The 20234-nt window shown below is 41.2% G+C and overlaps 1 protein-coding gene across 2 annotated transcripts in view; it reads right to left on the reverse strand.

The window, feature by feature from the left end:
• ARMH3 (armadillo like helical domain containing 3) overlaps positions 1-20234 on the reverse strand; it is a 170410-nt gene that overhangs the window by 12151 nt on the left and 138025 nt on the right. For both annotated transcript variants that reach the window (XM_082673335.1, XM_082673334.1), the window contains exon 24: positions 19504-19582. In XM_082673335.1, the coding sequence (XP_082529461.1) occupies positions 19504-19582 (79 nt within the window). The remainder of the gene's footprint in view (positions 1-19503; positions 19583-20234) is intronic.

Here is a 20234-nt window from a genome sequence, read left to right on the forward strand (position 1 = left end):
TTACATAAATTTGAAAACTAGGAAAAAAGATAATTGACTCTTTAAAGCAAAAAATAATAACAATCTAATGTGAAATTCGTAAGAAACCTAGAAGAAAAATGTCTGACAACAGTAGTACAAAGAACAAGAGGGGGATAAATGGAAACACACTATTGCAAGGTTATTATACATTACATTAAGTCCTGTAACATTTTGAAGGTACACTGTGGTAAGTTAAAGATGCGTATTGTAAAACCTAGAGCAACGACTAAAATAATGAAATTAAGAGGTACAGGGCTTCCCTGGTGGCGCAGTGGTTGAGAGTCCACCTGCCAATGCAGGGGACATGGGTTCGTGCTCTGGTCTGGGAAGATCCCACATGCCGCGGAGCGGCTGGGCCCGTGAGCCATGGCCGCTGAGCCTGCACATCCGGAGCCTGTGCTCCGCAAAGGGACAGGCAACAACAGTGAGAGGCCTGCATACTGCAAAAAAAAAAAAAAAAAATTAAGAGGTATAGCTAAGAATATTGGACATAAAATGGAATAATAAAAAATACTCAGAAACCATTTCCTCTAAGATCAGGAACAAGACAAGGTTGTCCACTCTCACCACTACTATTCAATATAGTTTTGGAAGTTCTAGCCACAGAAATCAGAGAAGAAAAAGAAATAAAAGAAATCCAAATCAGAAAAGAAAAAGTAAACTGTCACTGTTTTCAGACGACATGATACTATACATAGAGAACCCTAAAGATGCTACCAGAAAACTACTAGAGCTAATCCGTGAACTTGGTAAAGTAGCAGGATACAAAATTAATGCACAGAAATATCTTGCATTCCTATACACTAATGATGAAAAATGTGAAAATTAAGGAAACACTCCCACTTACCACTGCAACAAAAAAATACCTAGCAATAAACCTACCTAAGGAGACAAAAGACCTGTATGCAGAAAACTGTAAGACACTGATGAAAGAAATTAAAGATGATACAAACAGATGGAGAGATATACCATGTTCTTGGATTGGAAGCAACAACATTGTGAAAATGACTATACTACCCTAAGCAATCTACAGATTCAATGCAATCCCTAACTACCACTGGCGTTTTTCACAGAACTAGAACAAAAAGTTTCAAAATTTGTATGGAAACACAAAAGACCCCAAAGAGCCAAAGGAATCTTAAAGAAAAACGGAGCTGGAGGAATCAGGCTCCCAGACTTCAGACTATACTACAAAGCTACAGTAATCAAGACAGTATGGTACTGGCACAAAAACAGAAATATAGATCAATGGAACAGGATAGAAAGCCGAGAGATAACCCCACGCACATATGGTCACCTTATTTTTGATAAAGGAGGCAAGAATATACAAAGGAGAAAAGACAGCTTCTTCAATAAGTGGTGCTGAGAAAACTGGACAGCTACATGTAAAAGAATGAAATTAGACCACTCCCTAACACCATACACAAAAATTAACTCAAAATGGATTTAAGACCTAAATCTAAGGGCAGACACTATAAAACTCTTAGAGGAAAACATAGGCAGACACTCTATGACATAAATCACAGCAAGATCCTTTTTGACCCACCTCCTAGAGAAATGGAAATAAAAACAAAAATAAACAAATGGGTCCTAATGAAACTTAAAAGCTTTTGCACAGTAAAGGAAACCATAAACAAGAGGAAAAGACAACCTTCAGAATGGGAGAAAATATTTGCAAATGAAGCAACTGACAAAGGATTAATCTCCAAAATTTATAAGCAGCACATGCAGCTCAATATCAAAAAAACAAACAATCCAATCCAAAAATGGGCAGAAGACCTAAATAGACATTTCTCCAAAGAAGATATACAGATTGCCAACAAACACATGAAAGGATGCTCAACATCATTAATCATTAGAGAAATGCAAATCAAAACTACAATGAGGTACCACCTCACACCAGTCAGAATGGCCATCATCAAAATATCTACAAACAATAAATGCTGGAGAGGGTGTGGAGAAAAGGGAACCCTCTTGCACTGTTGGTGGGAATGTAAATTGATACTGCCACTATGGAGAACACTATGGAAGTTCCTTAAAAAACTAAAAATAAACTACCATATGACCCAGCAATCCCACTACTGGGCATATACCCAGAGAAAACTGTAATTCAAAAACACACACACCCCCCAATGTTCATTGCAGCAGTACTTACAATAGTCAGGACATGGAAGCAACCTAAATGCCCATGGACAGACGAATGGATAAAGAAGATGTTGTACATATATACAAAGGAATGAAATTGGTCATTTGTAGAGATGTGGATGGATCTAGAGACTGTCATATAGAGTGAAGTAAGTCAGAAAGAGAAAAACAAATATCGTATATTAATATATATATGTGGAACCTAGAAAAATGGTACAGATGAACTGGTTTGCAGGGCAGAAATTGAGACACAGATGTAGAGAACAAATGTATGGACACCAAGGGGGGATAGTGGCGGAGGGGTGGTGGTGGTGGTGGTGTGATGAATTGGGAGATTGGGTTTGACATATATACACTAATATGTATAAAATGGATAACTAATGAGAACCTGATGTATAAAAAATAAAATTAAAGAGAAAAAATAAATTCTTCCTACAAAGAAAATTCCAGGTCCAGATGCCTTAACTGGTGAATTCTATTAATCATTAAGCAAGAACTAACAGTGATTCTTCACAAACTCTTTTTAAAAATAGAGGAAAGGGGCTTCCCTGGTGGCGCAGTGGTTGGGGGTCCGCCTGCCGATGTGGGGGACGAGGGTTCGTGCCCCTGTCCGGGTAGATCCCACATGCCGCAGAGCGGCTGGGCCCGTGAGCCATGGCCGCTGAGCCTGTGCATCTGGAGCCTGTGCTCCGCAACGGGAGAGGCCACAGCGGTGAGAGGCCCACGTACCGCAAAAAAATAAATAAAATAAAAAATAAAAATAGAGTAAGGAATACTCCCTAACTTATTTTGTAAGGCAACATTACTCTAATACCAAAACCAAAGATACCACAAGAAAACTGTGAACTAATATCCCTCATAAATACTGACATAAAAATAATCAGCAAAATATTAGCAACTCAAATTCTGAAATATATATTATAAATACTATATCATGTGCTTCCCCAGTGGCACAGTGGGTAAGAAGCCGCCTGCCAGTGCAGGGGACACAGGTTTAGCCCTGGTCTGGGAAGATCCCACATGCTGTGGAGCAACTAAGCCCGTGTGCCACAACTACTGAGACTGCACTCTAGAGCCCGTGAGCCACAACTACTGAGCCCACGTGCCACAACTACTGAAGCCCGCACACCTAGTACCTGGGCTCCGCAACAAGAGAAGCCAACACAATGAGAAGCCCGCACACCGCAACAAAGAGTAGTTCTCCCCCGCTCGCCGCAACCAGAGAAAGCCTGTTGCGCAGCAATGAAGACCCAACACAGCTCCCCCCAAATTAAATTAATTAATTAATTAATTAAAATAAAATAAAATAAAATACTATATCATGATCAAGAAGGGTTTTTCCCAGGAATATAAGGTTGGATTAATATATAAAAATCAGCCACCATATTAACAGAGTAAAAGAGAAAATCCATACGATCATCTCAATATATACAGAAAAAACACTGGCAAAATTCAACATTCATCATAATAAAAGCTCTCAGCAAACTCTGGATAGAAGGGTACTTCCTCAACCTAATAAAGAAATCTATGAAAACCTATATCTAACACATTACTTAATGATGAAAGACCAAATGCTTTCTCCTGAAGATCTGTCAAGGATATTTACTCTGACCACTTCAATACTGTAGTGGGGGTCCTAGCCAGTGCAATAAGGAAAGAAAAAGAAATCAAAGCCATACAGACTTGAAAGAAAGAAGTAAAACTGAACTGACTTGTACACAATATGATTGTGAGCACAGAAAATTCTAAGGACTCTAAAAAAAAAAATGAACTTATCCAGGTTGTGAGAAAAAGAGGTCAATTTAAAAATAATTCTAGGGCTTCCCTGGTGGCGCAGTGGTTGAGACTCCGCCTGCCGATGCAGGGGACACGGGTTCATGACCCGGTCCGGGAAGATCCCACATGCCGCGGAGCAGCTGGCCCCGTGAGCTATGGCCGCTGAGCCTGCACGTCCGGAGCCTGCCCTCCGCAACGGGAGAGGCCACAACAGTAAGAGGCCCGCGTACCGCAAAAAAAAAAAAAAAAAAAAAGAAATATTTATGGATAGATTGAACAAAACAGATGCAAAACAGTATGCTAAAAACTACAAAATATTGGTGAGAAAATTTTAAATATCTAAATAAACAGGTATATTATGATCATGGATTTGAATATAATATTGTTAAAGTGTCAATTCTCCCCCAGGTTGATCTATAGCGTTAATTCAATTCCAATCAAAATCTTAGCAGGCTTGGGACTTCCCTGATGGTCCAATGGTAAAGAATCCACCTTCCAATACAGGGGATGTGGGTTCCATCCCTGGTCAGGGAACTAAGATCCCACATGCCATGGGGCAACTAAGCCCGCGCGCCACAACTACTGAGCTCGCGAGCCTCAACTGGAGAGCCCACGTGCTGCAAACTACAGAGCCCGCACGCCCTGGAGCCTGTGCGCCACAACTAGAGAAGAGAAAACCCACACACCACAACTAGAGAGAAGCCCACACACCGCAGCAAAGAAGCCCACATGCTGAAATGAAAGATCCCGCATGCCGCAACTAAGACCCAACGCAGCCAAAAATAAATAATAAATATTAAATAAAAAGAATCTTAGCAGCCTTTTTTTTGTGTAGAAATGGACAAGCTAGTTTTACACTTTGTATAGAAATGCAAAAGACCTCAAATATTCAAAACAACTTTTAAAAAGAGCAAAATCAGAGGACTTATATTACCTGATTTCAAGATTTACTACAGACCTATAATAAGACAGTGTAGGGCATAAATTTAGACATATATTAGACCAATGGAACAGAATTAATATTTCAGACATAGACCCACATATATATGGTGAATTGATTTTTTTACAACTGTGCCAAGGTATTTCAATAGGGGAAAGAACAGTCTTTTCAACAAATGACAATGGAACAACAGGATATTGCAGGGCAGGGGGTGGGGGGTGGGCAGGAAATGGATGAACATTTACCATTACCAAACATTTTACAAAAAATTAAGTTGACGTGGAGCATAGAACTAAATGTAAAAGACAGAACTATAAAATTTACGGAAGAAAATACAGGTGAAAAATTTCACAACTAGGAGTAAACAAAGATTTACTAAATAAAACACAATAGCAAAAAGTGTTAAAAAATTAATAAATTCATCTTTATGGTATTAAATTAAAGTTGGTCTTCATTAAAATTTCTGGACTGTGAAAACACCATTAATAACTTGCAAACACAAGCAACTGACTAGGAGAAAATATTTGCAATACATATATATGACAAATGACTTGCATCCAGAATATATCAATACAAAAACTCATAAATATTATAATAATCAAATTTTAAAAACAGGCAAATGATCCGCTGCTCAACATCACACAAAATAAATTAACAGTAATTTAAAAAACTATGTATGCAGTATTACTAGAGCACTGCCTACCCACTAGAATGGCTAAAATTAAAAACACTCACAATTCCAAGTGTGACAAAGATATGGAGTAGCTAGAACTCTTATTCATTGTTGGTGGGAATTAAAAATGGTACAACCACTTTTGAAAACAGTATGGCAGTTTCTTTTTTCTTTCTTTTTAAAAACATCTTTATTGAGAGATAATTTACATACCATAAAATTCAATCATTTTAAGTGTACAATTAAATGGTTTTACTATATTCACATAGGGGGCAATTATCACCATGATCTAAGTTTAGAACATTTTCATCAACTTCATAACCATTAGCAGTCATTTCCCAACTTACTCCCCAAACCCAGCTTTAGGTAACCACCAATCTATTTTCTGTCTCTATAGATTTGCTTATTCTGGACATTTTAAATAAATGGAATCACACAACATGTAGTCTTTTGTGACTGGCTTCCTTCATTTTGCATATGTTTTCAAGAAACATCCATGTTAGGGCTTCCCTGGTGGCGCAGTGGTTGAGAGTCCACCTGCTGATGCAGGGGACACGGGTTCGTGCCCCGGTCCAGGAAGATCCCACATGCCGTGGAGCACCTGGGCCCGTGAGCCATGGCCGCTTAGCCTGCGCGTCCAGAGCCTGTGCTCCGCAACGGGAGAGGCCACAACAGTGAGAGGCCTGCGTACCGCAAAAAAAAAAAAAAAAAAAAAAGAATCATCCATGTTGTAGCAGGTATCAGTACTTCATTCCTTTTTATGGCTGAAAAATATTCCATTGTATGTATGGATGTATCACATTTTGTTTACCCATTCAGTTGCTGGTTGCTTTGGTTGTTTTAGTTGTTTCTAGTTTTCGGTTATCATGAATAATGCTATTATGAATATTATTTGTATACAAGTCTTTGGGTGGACATATATTTTCATTTCTCTTCGGTAAACAGCTAGAAGTGTCACAATATGGATGAATCTCAAACACAACAGAGTTTATGTGAAATTCTATAAAAGACAAATCTAGGGACTTCCCTGGTGGTCCACTGGTTAGGACTCCATGCTCCCAGTGCAAGGCACCCGGGTTCGATCCCTGGTCGAGGAACTAGATCCTGCATGCATGCCACAACTAAGAAGCCCCCATGCTGCAACTAAGAAGTCTGTGTGCTGCAATGAAGATCCCGCGTGCTGCAACTAAGACCCAGTGCAGCCAAAATAAACAATAAATAAATTTTAAAAAGAAAAGACAAATCTAATCTATAGTGATAGAAATTACATCAGTGGTTGCCTAGGGCTCAGATTTGCAGATAAGACTAACTGTAAAGGAGAACTTTTATGAGTGATGGAAGTAAAATGTTCTGTATCTTTGTGATGCTGATGATTACACAAATATGTTTTATTATATGTTAATTACATCTCAATAAAGTTAAGTAAAAAGTTAAGTCCAGTAAATCATGACTAGACCAAAAAAAAAAAAAAAAGTAGGCCATGGCAGTAAACTTATGTCTTTTTTGGTCTTACCATTCCATTTTTGGTTGGGGTAAGAATGATTCAGACTGAAATATCAGTATCTATAAGCCAGGAGTTCCTAGTATTTCCACAAGGCCAAAGATTCACCTCATTGTGCTACTCCTCCCTACCTCTCCATCCCTGGCAATCCTCCCTGACAAATTAAAGGGACTCCAGGTAGCAATCAACAGTGTTTGAAATAATTTTCAGCTGGGCAGTAGCCACATGAGGTTTCTTTAAGTGGGTGTACTGTAGATGGATCTTTGACAAACTCAATCATTTGCCAAGCTCAGGAACTTACAGAGTCCTACCTTTACCAAGGACATCTAATGAAAGTTCCACTTTTGCCTTTTTTATGAAACTGAGGCAGGGGTGAAAGATATGAGACGATCATGGCTCTCCTTGTGGAAACTCACTCCAAATAAGGGTTATCAGCCAACCATTTACGGATTTATAATGAGGTATTTTTTCACTAGGGTACCTACAAACCTAAACCTTCTTAGGTTTATAAAAGGCTGGCGGATGCTGCTACAAGCACGCCAAATACATCAGCTGAGTGAGGTCTACAGGAGGGCACAGAAGCAAAGGTCTAAGCAAGAAATTAGTGATCCTGATTCTTATACTGTGAGGTCCTCAAGGGCATGTATGATGTTTGCATTTTTATATCCCCTCGCTTGGCACAGAGCAGAAACCTCTGTCCTTCTGTACAGAAAAGAAATAATCTGGGGGATGTGAAGCTGGGGCACCCATTCCTTGTCTTGCTGCACGAACCAAGGACACCCAGAAGCAGAGAATTCTTAGACAAAAGCAGGTTCTGAGAACTTCCTTGGGAGGCAAGAATTGATTCTTTTTCAGAACACTTTAGCTCAAAGTGGCTGAAAAAAAGAAAACAAGCCAACAGTACAGGAGCTAGAACGAATAGTAACCTGGCAACAAACTCATAGGCCTCATTTGAGTGAGCATCCTTCCCCTCCACTAGGGGCTTACAGTGACTTTCTATCCAAGATAACGTGAATATCTCTCCAGGGCACAATCATCCAATATAATTGTTTGGAAACAAGGATACAAAAGGTGGACACAAATCTCTTATGATAAAAAAGATGATGCCTTTTAAAAGATAACTGTTTCCTCTATACAGCCAACTTGTATATAATATGCAGAAGATTTTTTTCCCCTTTCTATTTTCCTCTCATATACTTCAGGACCAAACTCAATTTCAGAACCAATTTTTAAAATTAATTTTAAATTTTTAAATTAATTTTAAATTAATTAAATTAAATTAATTTTTAATTAATTAGGCTGCTTTGGGTCTTCATTGCTGTGCACAGCCTTTCTCTAGTTGTGGCGAGCGGGGGCTACTCTTCATTGCAGTGCACGGGCTTCTCATTGCGGTGGCTTCTCTTGTTGTGGAGCACGGGCTCGAGGCGTGCAGGCTTCAGTAGTTGTGGCACATGGGCTCAGTAGTTCGTGGTTCGTGGGCTCTAGAGCGCAGGCTCAGTAGTTGAGCACACAGGCTTAGCTGCTCCACAGCATGAGGGATCTTCCTGGACCAGGGCTCGAACCCGTGTCTACTGCATTGGCAGGTGGATTCTTAATGACTGCGCCACCAGGGAAGTACCTTCAGAACCAATTTAAGTTGGCCAGTTCTCCAGTCCATCCATGTCTTTCAAGCCTGCTACCAAAGGGCTCTTGACTGCCCTGAAATTTATTGATCTGACAGGCTGGCTCTGCCTTTCAGAAAGGCTGACCAGATAATGAAGCTCATAGTGGGTGATTCGTGAAAGGCCATCAGTTGGTTAAAGGCGTGGCGACAATGACTTTCTTTAATTTCCCTGGGTAGTTGCCCCACCTCCCTGACTTGATTTGGTTGAAGCCCTAGAAACCCCCTTGTTTCCAGGGGTGAAGTTTGTGAAGCTTTTCTTTGCACTAATTACAGATCCAACATGCCCAGGCACAAGCAAGGCATGCAATCACACCAAGAGGCAGCCAAGATAATAGCGGTGGGGGAACATGATACACATGTTTACCAAATATCGCATCAGGCCTTCTCCCTCTCTATGGCTTATTGCAGGCTGGACACTCCACCCAGCTGAAACCAAGAGGCAGATCTCTGTCCTCCCTACTTGAGCTTTCTTTTCTTGGAAATATATCACATCTCAGGGAGGGAAACAGAAAACACCGTCTCTCTGACAATCTGATACGGGGTCTCTGCCTCACTGCCAGGCCTCACTTATCTATCCCTCCTTAAGAGACAAAATTCTTTAACAGAAATCCCATTTGTGGGCTATCCACATTTTCCCTTCTAGCTGGGTGGGTCATTTTTAAGACTGTAACTTCTTTTTAAGCTGGGTCACTGTGAAAGGTCAAAGTGCTGTTATGGTACTTAGCAAAAACATTTCCAATTAACACAGCTTATAACAGAGATAACAGTTTGCATAGTGACACTTCTGGCCTCCAGTGTTACTATCACAGTGGCAAACCATACTCTTCCAAGCACACCTTATAGAGTTTTGAGCTACCTCCTGGGAGAGAGGTTGCAATGGAAATAAAACAAAAGTACACGAACATCTATTTGGAAGGAAGGAGTTGGCTAAAAAAACAAACTAAAGGGACTTCCCCTGGTGGTTCAGTGGTAAAGAATCCGCCTTCCAATGCAGGGGACGTGGGTTCAATCCCTGGTGAGGGAACTAAGATCATGTATGCCACAGAGCAACTAAGCCTGCATGCCACAACTACTGAGCCCACGTGCCTCAACTTGAGAGAGAAAACCCACACGCCACAACTAGAGAGAAGCCCGCGCACCGCAAGGAAAGACCCCGCATGCTGCAACTAAGACCCAACACAGCCAAATAAATAAATAAACAAACTGAAGAGTGAAGTCCTACCTGTACATCTAGTAACTGGGATAAAGGGTCCTTCTTAGCTTAAACCAAGAAAGCAAGGGCTGCCGTCTCCTGTAACCTCTTGAAAAGCTGACTACTGGAGCTCCTACGAGCTCCAAAGCTACTCCTCTCATGCACTGCCAATGAAGTTTCACCGACAATGAAGCCTGACTGAGGAAGACCAGAAAGTTTATGTGATGGGCATTTCAAAATTCATACTTAATTGAAGAAAATGCTGACAGTGGCAGACATGAATAATAAGCTGAGCTCTTCACCAGTGACCTCTGCATTCATCTAGCTTGGCTGTGGGACATTAATTTTGAATCTTAATTTTCCCTTTATTTTTTTAAACAAAATGGAACTACCACTTTAAAAATAATTAAAATTCAGTGTGCTACTTTTTTGGGTTTGACCCACATAAATATATTATCTTTAAAAGAAATAAGTACATAAGAACTTTTTAAAAATTCGTCATCTTCCTTTGGTGTGTGGAAAAGCTTTATTTCTCATACTGACTTTTCTGACATGCTTGTATGGAATAAAGAGACTTTTCCCTCATTTATAAAGTTATCATACTGTGCCAGGAGCCTCTACTTAGGCATTTCTGCCTAACTGGCAGGCAAACTCTCCAGGTCCCTGTTCAGTACTTTTTTTCCTTAACTGAATGGGCCGTTCCCAAACCAGGACCTTTCCCCACCCCTTAGGAACGAGCCCTGTTATCCCCATTCTGTCTGCTTCTCCCTGCACCTTCCTATCCTGACTTGCCTCTTCCTTCAGGATACTTGACAAACTCCAGTTATCTCAGGTCCTTTGGCCAATGAAAAGCTCAGACTTTGATGTCAGACTGACCTACATTCACGCTATGGCTTTACCATTAACAGCTGTGTGATCCTGAACAAATTACTTAAGTCTCTTTAGCATTGTCATCTATAAAATGAGGATAACTGTACCTACCTCAAACAATTGATTAAAGAATTAATTACATAACCTAAGTAAAAGTACCTAGCTCAGAAACTCCTAGTTTTTCCTTTCCTTTTATCTATTTGTGTCCTTTTTTAAATCCAAGACACTTTCTTCCCTATTCAGAGGAGCTAAAATCCAGCTTTCTCCCCTGTCTCTGGTAGTGCAGCCTACCTCTTGGTCCAAGTAAGAGAGTGGACATCCTAGCAGCACATAATCAGCTGACCTTCTTAAGTGGACCTTCTCAAGATGCCCTATGTAACATAAAGTTGATTTCCAAGGTTTATTAGCAGCTTGTAGGAAAATCTCTCTGCCTCTGACTTTGTGTCTTTCTGCTTTGGTGAATCCAGTGAACAAATAACTCATATCAAACTTTTTCCTGCCAAATAGGTCAATTGAAATGTCAGAATCTAAACAAAGACACCAAGAGAGGAAGGGTCAGACAGCCAATGCTTGTGTCACATGCTCGTACTCAGAGTCCCCACAGCAACCATCACTCGGTGTTATAGAGAGGCAGTGCAAAACTACAGGCTGTTGTACAGAAAAAACCACAATGCCAAGTACGGGAAACTGAGTTATGGCTATCGTGAGAGTCTTAAATCTCAGCTCACCAGCATATGTCTCTGCCAAGGCTGCCTTGCATGGTGGCCAAGGCCCTGTTTTAAGATGAGAAAACATCACAGGGGCTCTCAGAATGGGCTGCTCAGAGGACTCGATTGCCCTGGGAGGCAACATAGGTGGCTCCATGGGGAAAGTGACCCACACTCACCTCCTGCTCAGAAAGCCCCACCTCACAGCCCCACCTCACACCCACTTCTCCCAGTCTTCCTCAACAACCAGTGGTATGCTGGAGCTGACTTAACACATGCTTCGCCTGTGAGAGATGATTGTTAAATTTTCAAGCACTGTGAGAGCCACTTGGCTTCACACTGGTAGCCATGGCGGGAGCATTCACCTTTAGCACTACAAATCAGCCCCCTCCAACCACTCACCCCGCTACCAGTTATTAAACATTTACTAGCACCCCAAGGGCCAAGAACTCTAAAGCTGAAGTACCAGGCTCCATTTTCCTCATAAGGCTTGAAGCTTTTAGGATATCTCCCCAAGATCTTTCTGTGCTTCCTCCTACATGTTCACAAGTAACGGGTGCCACCCAGACACCCTAACAATGTTTCGCCCCACAAACTAGGGCTCTTCTCTTATTAGCAGTATCTCACTGTTCTCTGGGAAAATAAAGTTAGGTTTCGTTAGGATCTTTAAACACTCAGCAGTTATTTATAGCGGCTATTATCTTAGGATCAGGAGAAAAGCAAAAAGGGTTAGAAAGATGACTAATAGATGAAAATATATACTCAGCTTCCAGTGCAACTTTCACTCAATCAGATGTGAAGCATTTTTTGTTTCCCTAATTGACTTTAACCTACTCCTACAAATGAATGATTCTCTGTTTCATCATAATACTTTCAAAGATACCTCTTATAACATGACATTATACAGGGCCTCCTCTGAAACCAAAATCCAAAGCCTTAGTGAGAGTGGAGACTTGAAGAAATAATGGGAGGCATCTAGTGACACTGTCCTATAGTCCTGTGGCACATGGGGGTGCCAGCAGACCACCTTTGTGATCTTCCCGGAAAATCCCTAAATTTGTATGAAAAATTTTTAGCAAGCCCCTGGGCCACTTGGTTTAAAGGAATACCAGCTTCCAGATAGGTTTGCTCACGCTTAGAAACAGAAAGTAGAATGGTAGTTGCCAGGGGAAAGGTGGAGGGCAGGAAAAGGGGAGTTGTTCAATACACAGAGTTTCAGTTTTTTGTTTTCTTTTTAAATTAATTTATTTTTGGCTGTGTTGGGTCTTTGTTGCTGCATGCAGGCTTTCTCTAGTTGCGGTGAGTGGGGGCTACTCTTTGTTGCGGTGCATGGGCTTCTCATTGCGGTGGCTTCTCTTGTTGCGGAGCACAGGCTCTAGGCGTGCAGGCTTCAGTAGTTGTGACACATGGGCTCAGGAGTTGTGGCTTGGGAGCTCTAGAACATAGGCTCAGTAGTTCTGGTGCATGGGCTTAGTTGCTCCGTGGCATGTGGGATCTTCCCAGTCCAGGGCTCGAACCCATGATAAATTGCACAACAATGTATATATTAACACTACTGTAGTGTACACTTAAGAGTGGTTAAGATGATAAATTTTGTTATGTGTTTTTTACCAGGACAAAAAAAGAGAGAGAGAGGTTTGCTCAGTAGGTCTAATCATATGCCTAGTAGCATTGAGGCTGGCTCATACTAGGCCTTTGAGATGAATGCTTGTGAACTGAATCAAAGGCAGAACAATTAGGACAGGGATGAGAGTCAGTGCACTAGGGTTTATGGAAGATGTGCTAACAATTTAAATGACTGAATCATATTTCTAAGGCATCCAGCCCCTGGGTGCCCTGGGACCCAAGGACAAGGCATAGAAACTCTGGGACTCTTCTCCACTCTTTCTGTCCTTTTCAGGTCCTGGCTTTGAGTACATTTTACAATCTGTGCCTCTCCATTTATCCAATTCCTACCCTTCTTCTTTCAAGGCCCAACTCACTTCTTCTCTCTTCCACATGGCCTTTCCTGACCACCACAACCTGCAGAGATCTTTCTCCAACAGGAACACACAGATCCTATTGCTAGTACTGGTCGGCTATTGATAATAAATTGCCTTAAGCCATCTTTTGCACTTACTCCATCCTTTGAGAACAAAGGCCCTTTATCATACCTCTGTATCCCTCAAATGCCTGGCTCAATCTAAAGCACAAAGCACTAAATGCTAAAATACTGATAGCTGAATGAAGGCTGAAGAAAGTAAAAGTAAAAGTGTTTTCCAATGGGATATTTCAATGGCACAAAATTGGTCATAAGTATGACTGAAAGCTTAAGGAATCAGGTGCTCAGGGAAGGTTTTGACTTGAATCCTAAATTGCCACTATGTACTCTAGATATTCAGGGCTCTAGAGAATCTTCTGTAAAGTTCTGCTATGAATCCCTCTTTTGCCTACAAGGAAGTTAGAGCTGATATAAATCAATGTCACAGCATTTGCAAACCAAAACAAATAGTGAATAGTTTAAAAGGTGCTTAAGATCTTCAATGGGCATTTTCAAAGGTCTGATGGCTTTGGGGGCAAGGAAAGTATGAGGTACTATTCAAGGCACCTAAGCCAGTGATTCTTTAAAAAGAAATGTGTTGAAGGGGTCAAAGGCTGACTGAGACTTTTTTTTTTTTTTTTTCCGGTACGCGGGCCTCTCACTGCCGTGGCCTCTCCCGTTGCGGAGCACAGGCTCTGGACGCGCAGGCTCAGCGGCCATGGCTCACGGGCCCAGCCGCTCCGCGGCATGTGGGATCCTCCCGGACCGGGGCACAAACCCCGTCCCCTGCATCGGCAGGCGGACTCTCAACCACTGCGCCACCAGGGAAGCCCTGACTGAGACTTTTAAGAAAGATGGGCCCTCTTCAAGAAAAAAAAAAAAAAGGACATATGCATAATTTTACACAATTTCAGTGTGCAGTAACTTTCTAAAGCCTATTCTTGGACTTTGGGTTAAAAACCTGTGAGCCAGTATTCCAAAAAATTTCATGACAGATCTGTTGAGTGTAGACTCAATTCTACTAGGATGCAGCCAGTAATAAAAAAGTCTTTTTCCTAATTTGAAAAGCAGGAATAAAGGACAGGGAGTATATAAGAGTTTAGGGTAGGACAGGATAGGGAGGAGAACCCCCTGAAGAGCTCTTCTATTGCAACATACTTATCTGCAGGGAGCACTGCATCATCAAGACAGTATATCCTCAAAGTATCCAAACCCAAGATTTAGTCTGGGGTCTAGAGTTTCTCTTAAATACCTTCCTTCCACATTTATTTAGTACAAACAAAAGGGTCGTTGGGATTTATCTATGAAAATGCCACAGGTTGTGTGACTCAGCTATCCTCGTGAGAGAATAAAAATCAGGGTGCGTATCACTGGTAGGGATAGGGGCATGCCAAATGATTCTACCAGCTAGGGACAGATGCTTACCAACAAGCCGTACTGAGAAGAGAAAGGAGCTAAATCTCAGCTGAGGGTGGGCAAGGGGCCTGAAGGACAGTTTTTATAAGATGTACTAAAGACAAGCAAACCCAGTAGGGAATAAACTGGGAGTAGTTTCACAGTTCTTGGAAAAGCAAGTTGTACCTTCTCTATAAACTTTATTCATAAAGATACATGAAATACAAAAAGTGGTCAAAGTGCCCTTACCAAACACCATATACAAAAAATTAATTCCAAATAGGTCAAAGACCTAAATGTAAGAGCTAAAACTATACAACTCTTAGAAGAAAACATAAGGGAAAAGTTTCATGACACTGGATTTAGTAATGACGACACCAGAAGTACAGGCAACCAAAGGACAAACAGGACTGCATCAAAATTGAAAACTTGTCCATCAAGGGACACTGTCAACATAGTAAAAAGGCAACCCACAGAATGGGAGAAAATATTTGCAAATCACATGTCTGATGAAGGATAAATATCTAGAATATATAAAGAATTCCTAAAACTCAACAACAAAAATCCAAACAACCCAATTAAAAAATGGGCAAGGGGCTTGAAGAGACATTTCTCCAAAGAAGATAAACAAATGGCCAGTAAACACATAAAAAGATGCTCAACATTAATAATGATTAGGGAAATAAAAATCAGAACCATAAGGAGATACTACTTCACCCCCATTAGGATGGCTATTATCAAAAAAATCAGAAAATGGGCTTCCCTGGTGGCGCAGTGGTTGAGAGTCCGCCTGCCAATGCAGGGGACACGGGTTCCTGCCCTGGTCCGGGAAGATCCCACATGCCGCGGAGCAGCTGGGCCCGTGAGCCATGGCTGCTGAACCTGCGCGTCCGGAGCCTGTGCTCCGCAACGGGAGAGGTCACAGCAGTGAGAGGCCCGCGTACCGCAAAAAAAAAAAAAAATCAGAAACCAACCAGTGTTGACAAGGATGCGGAAAAATTGGAATGTAAAATGGTGCTGCCACTGTGGGAAACACTATGATGGCTTCTCAAAAAATTAAACATAGAATTAACTACCATTTGATCCAGCAGTCCCACCTCTGGGTATATACGCAAAAGAACTGAAAGCAGGGACTCAAAACACCAACATTCATAGCAGCATTCTTCACAATAGTCAAAAGGTGGAAACAACCCAAATGTCCATCGATGGTTAGAAGGATAAACAAAATGTGCTATACACATACAATGGAATATTATTCAGCTTTGAAAGGAATGAAATTCTGATACATGCTACAACATGGACAAAACTTGAAGACATTTTGCTAAGAGAAATAAACCATATACAAAAGGACAAATATTGTATGATTCCACTTTCTGTGAGACGTCTAGAATAGTCAGGTACATAGAGACAAATAGTAGAATAGTGGTTACCAGGGGCTGGGGGTACAGGAAATGAGGAGTCATTGTTTAATGGGTTTAGGGTTTCAGTATGAAATGATGAAAAAGTTCTGAAGATGGACAGTAGTGATGGTTGCACAACAATGTGAATGCACTTAATGCCACTGAACTATACACTTAAAAACTACTCAAATGGTAAATTTTATGCAGATTTTACCACACACACACAAAAGGAGTCAAAATGAGCAAGCTTCACAATCAACTCCAGACAAATATGACACCTGTGTATACAAAATAAAAATGCACACAGGGGCTTCCCTGGTGGCGCAGTGGTTGAGAGTCCGCCTGCCGATGCAGGGGACACGGATTCGTGCCCTGGTCTGGGAAGATCCCACATGCCGCGGAGCGGCTGGGCCCGTGAGCCATGGCCACTGAGCCTGCGCGTCCGGAGCCTGTGTTCCGCGACGGGAGAGGCCACAACAGTGAGAGGCCTGCGTACCGCAAAAAAAAAAAAATGCACGCAGTTTATTACACTAGAAAATGAATGACCATTCAGTCACACTGAGGGTATTAACTGATTAAAAAGCTTTGCCCTCCATGAAGCCAATGAGAAGTAATAAAAAATGTCATCTATCTTCTGGACATCTGAAAAGAAACCCCAGTGTGAAAGACTGGGCTTTGTTTATTAAGCAATAATGGATTTACAAATATCATCTTGAAATGCCTCAAACACACACTAGAATGTGGCTGGGGGTTGCCAGAACTAAACCTCTTGCCAGAAGAAAATGGCAGCCTAGGCAGGCAGATCTAGCAAAGAGCCCTCTCTTGTCTGCTATCTTACTAAGTGCTATAAATCCCAGTTAACGTCTATCCATGGTCTTTAGGCTTTACTTTAGGAGTACTTTAGAATCTAGATGGGGATTAAGTTCCTGATTTTTTCTTTCTACTTAGTTTGCTGCTAACAACTGAGGCCCTATTTTTCTTTTTTTCTTTCTTTTTTTTTTTTTTGGCCAAGTGGCAATGTGGGATCTTAGTTCTCCCACCAGGGATTGAACTCAAGCCCCCTGAATTGGAAGCGTGGAGTCTAAATCACTGGACCACCAGGCTCTATTGCATCCCAAAGCCAGTTCTTTGAGAAGCTGTGAATACACTTAATATTAGTGACATTAGCATTAATGTTCATAACTGAGGGGAGAGAAGTGCTCCAAGACATGTTGGAGATTAACAAGGAGTCAAAATACTTTTAATCTGATATGCTGAGAATAAAACCAAAGTGCACCCTCATGCTGTCATTTATTGCCCTTCAGAGTCAGTTAGGGAAGAGAAGCAACAACTATTTTGAGGGCAGTTTTGAAAAGGGTCCCAGAATAGTTATCACCCTTCCCCCACTACCCAAGTGAAAAGAGTTGTTAAGAGAGGTAATGAATATACAAAAACTCCATGAGAGCAAGGACTACACTTAGATTATTCACCACTGATCCCTACTACCCAGGACCACACTTTGTATACAGCAGGCATGCAATTATTTACTAAGAAAATAAATCTTTGAGAGTGCTATCCCTTCATCATTCTCAAATAGGGCTGTGTACTCTCTCACTCTATAGAAGTCGCCTCATCTCTGGCTTGTGGACTCTTACTGAGAGTCACTTTCATCACTTCATTTAACTTTGAAAGAAGTTGGAGAAGGGTGAGGACACGTGCTTGTTAATCATCCTTTTCCAGATTGCCTCATGCGCCAGAATGGATTTTTATTATTGGTCTGTGGCTGCTACTGCTGTAGGAAGATTTCAGCCTGACCTTCCCAAGCTGCTGAGGGATGAATACTGCACGTGGCTGACTGGGAAAATGTGTCTTCCTTTTTTTTTTTTTTTAAAAAGCTTTTAGGCTAACCAGAGCTCACTGTGGTAAGAAAGTCACCCTTTCTTTCACTATACAAAACTCAAGATGTTGAATTCTTTTGCATAAAAATGATATAATAAAACTGATCTGAACTGGTCCAACAGGAAAAAGGTAGGATCTTGAAGCACCTCACAGAGAGCAGTGGCATCAAAGTCCTATACAGGACTTAGGACTGCTCCATAGGCAGAAGAGGAAAAAAGAAAATGAAAGCCATTTATCAAAGCGGTTTAAATAAGAGGATGGATTCTCACAGCTGGCCTCACAAAAGAGAACAAATATGTCAAGGGGAATAACTGATAGACTAATTGAGTCCTATCCATCTGGCTGAGGAAAGAGCCACTGGTAGGAATACTGAGAAGCTGTCTGTTAGGCAAAAGGCTTGCTTGGTGCCTCATTTGGTGAGCGGAACAGCTTTTAGGAACACTGAACACACAATCACACAACAGCTAGCTGGCTGGCCCTGCCAGCAAGAGGCTCAGTGGCAAAAAAAAGAGAGCGCAGAGCATAGGTGTTTTTTTTTTAATTGGTTTGGAGCCTATATCTGGACTCTCACCTCATGAATACCCAGGCCCTCCAACTTGGGAGTAGGGTGGGAAGGAAGGAAGATTGTGTGAATACATGCCTCATTTTGTGCTTTTAAAAACAAGACTCAAGAGTCTCATTCTGAAACATCAAGTTCAATACCATGCTACGCTAAAGCCCCATCTGTAATTTTATATAATGCAGGGCCGAGTACAGGCATTTTGGGAGAAGAGGAAATCAGGCCAGACTCAAGGAAAACAAACACACAACACTATCTGCATCTCCAACTTGGTCCATATCACAGAAAAACCTGCTCCGAAATAAATGCTCAAGGCAAATTAGAACTCAATTACTAAGGAAAATCTGCCCCAAGGAGGGCTCATGTTTTAAGGAGCCAAACAGCCTCAAATTAAGCTGAACTCAGGGTTTTTCTAATTGGCAGTTTCAACCACTGCTAAGTTTTCATTTCTTATTTTCAAAAGTCAAAATGACTCTCTGCCTAAAATTAAAAGAAGAAATGCCATATCACCCACTCTAAAATAACAATTCACCAAAATTTCACCTACATATCTTCTACATAATTAAGCAAACCCTTCATATGGCACAAAAACAGAAGCCATCATTCTATTTAAAGTACTACCAACAAACCCCTTACTAATTCCTCTTAGCAGCCTAGCTCTTGCCACTCCCATTAGAAGCTCAGTCATAGAATCTCTCTGCCATCAGAGAGGGCTTGATGCTAGCCACAAACTAGGGTCACTATGAGGAAAGTAGTGGCTTACCTGCTCCTCCGACAGTTGGGATATGTGATTCACAGCAGCGTAGGATTCAATTTTGGGGTTAAAGTGGTTGATGATGGCTCTGAAACAAAGAATTAACATTAATATAGCACCAGATGGAATAAGAGGATAAATGAGTTAAAAACAAGTATCGACTACCTTCTGGTTTAGAGTATGAGAGCATGGGAGTAACTGTCAGAGAGTAACTGTCCTCTTAGGAACATGAGGTCACACGGGGTGAACTGATCACTTTAAAATGGGAAGGGCTTAATAATTTATTAGACAGAGAACAGAATCAAGCATCTCTGCTCTGCAAATGAACTAGGGAAAAACCTCACAACCAAACAAAAAACAAAACCAAGCATCCTTTAGACAAGAAACAGGACCCAGGGGGCTGTCCACTAGGGGGCCCTGGTGTTTCAGTCAGAAAGAAAAGTAGTAGTTTGCTCTGATCTTACTTGGGAGAACAGGGCATTCAGTAACACATAGGCTAAATACAGTCTCTGAAGAAGCTAAGCTTTATCAAAGCTTACAACCAATCATCATATTTGTTAGTTAATATTTCAAACCAAAATTTTATTTCCAGCCATTCAAACCAAAATCTGAGTGTTTTCAAACACTCCCTCCTCCACCACTCTGTCACATTCAAGGTCACCAAGTCTTATCAAATCTACATTTTATTTATTTATTTATTTATTTATTTATTTATTTTGCGGTACGCGGGCCTATCACTG

This window comes from Grampus griseus (assembly GCF_964374135.1).
Source record: "Grampus griseus genome assembly, chromosome: 16".
Classification (NCBI taxonomy): domain Eukaryota; kingdom Metazoa; phylum Chordata; class Mammalia; order Artiodactyla; family Delphinidae; genus Grampus; species Grampus griseus.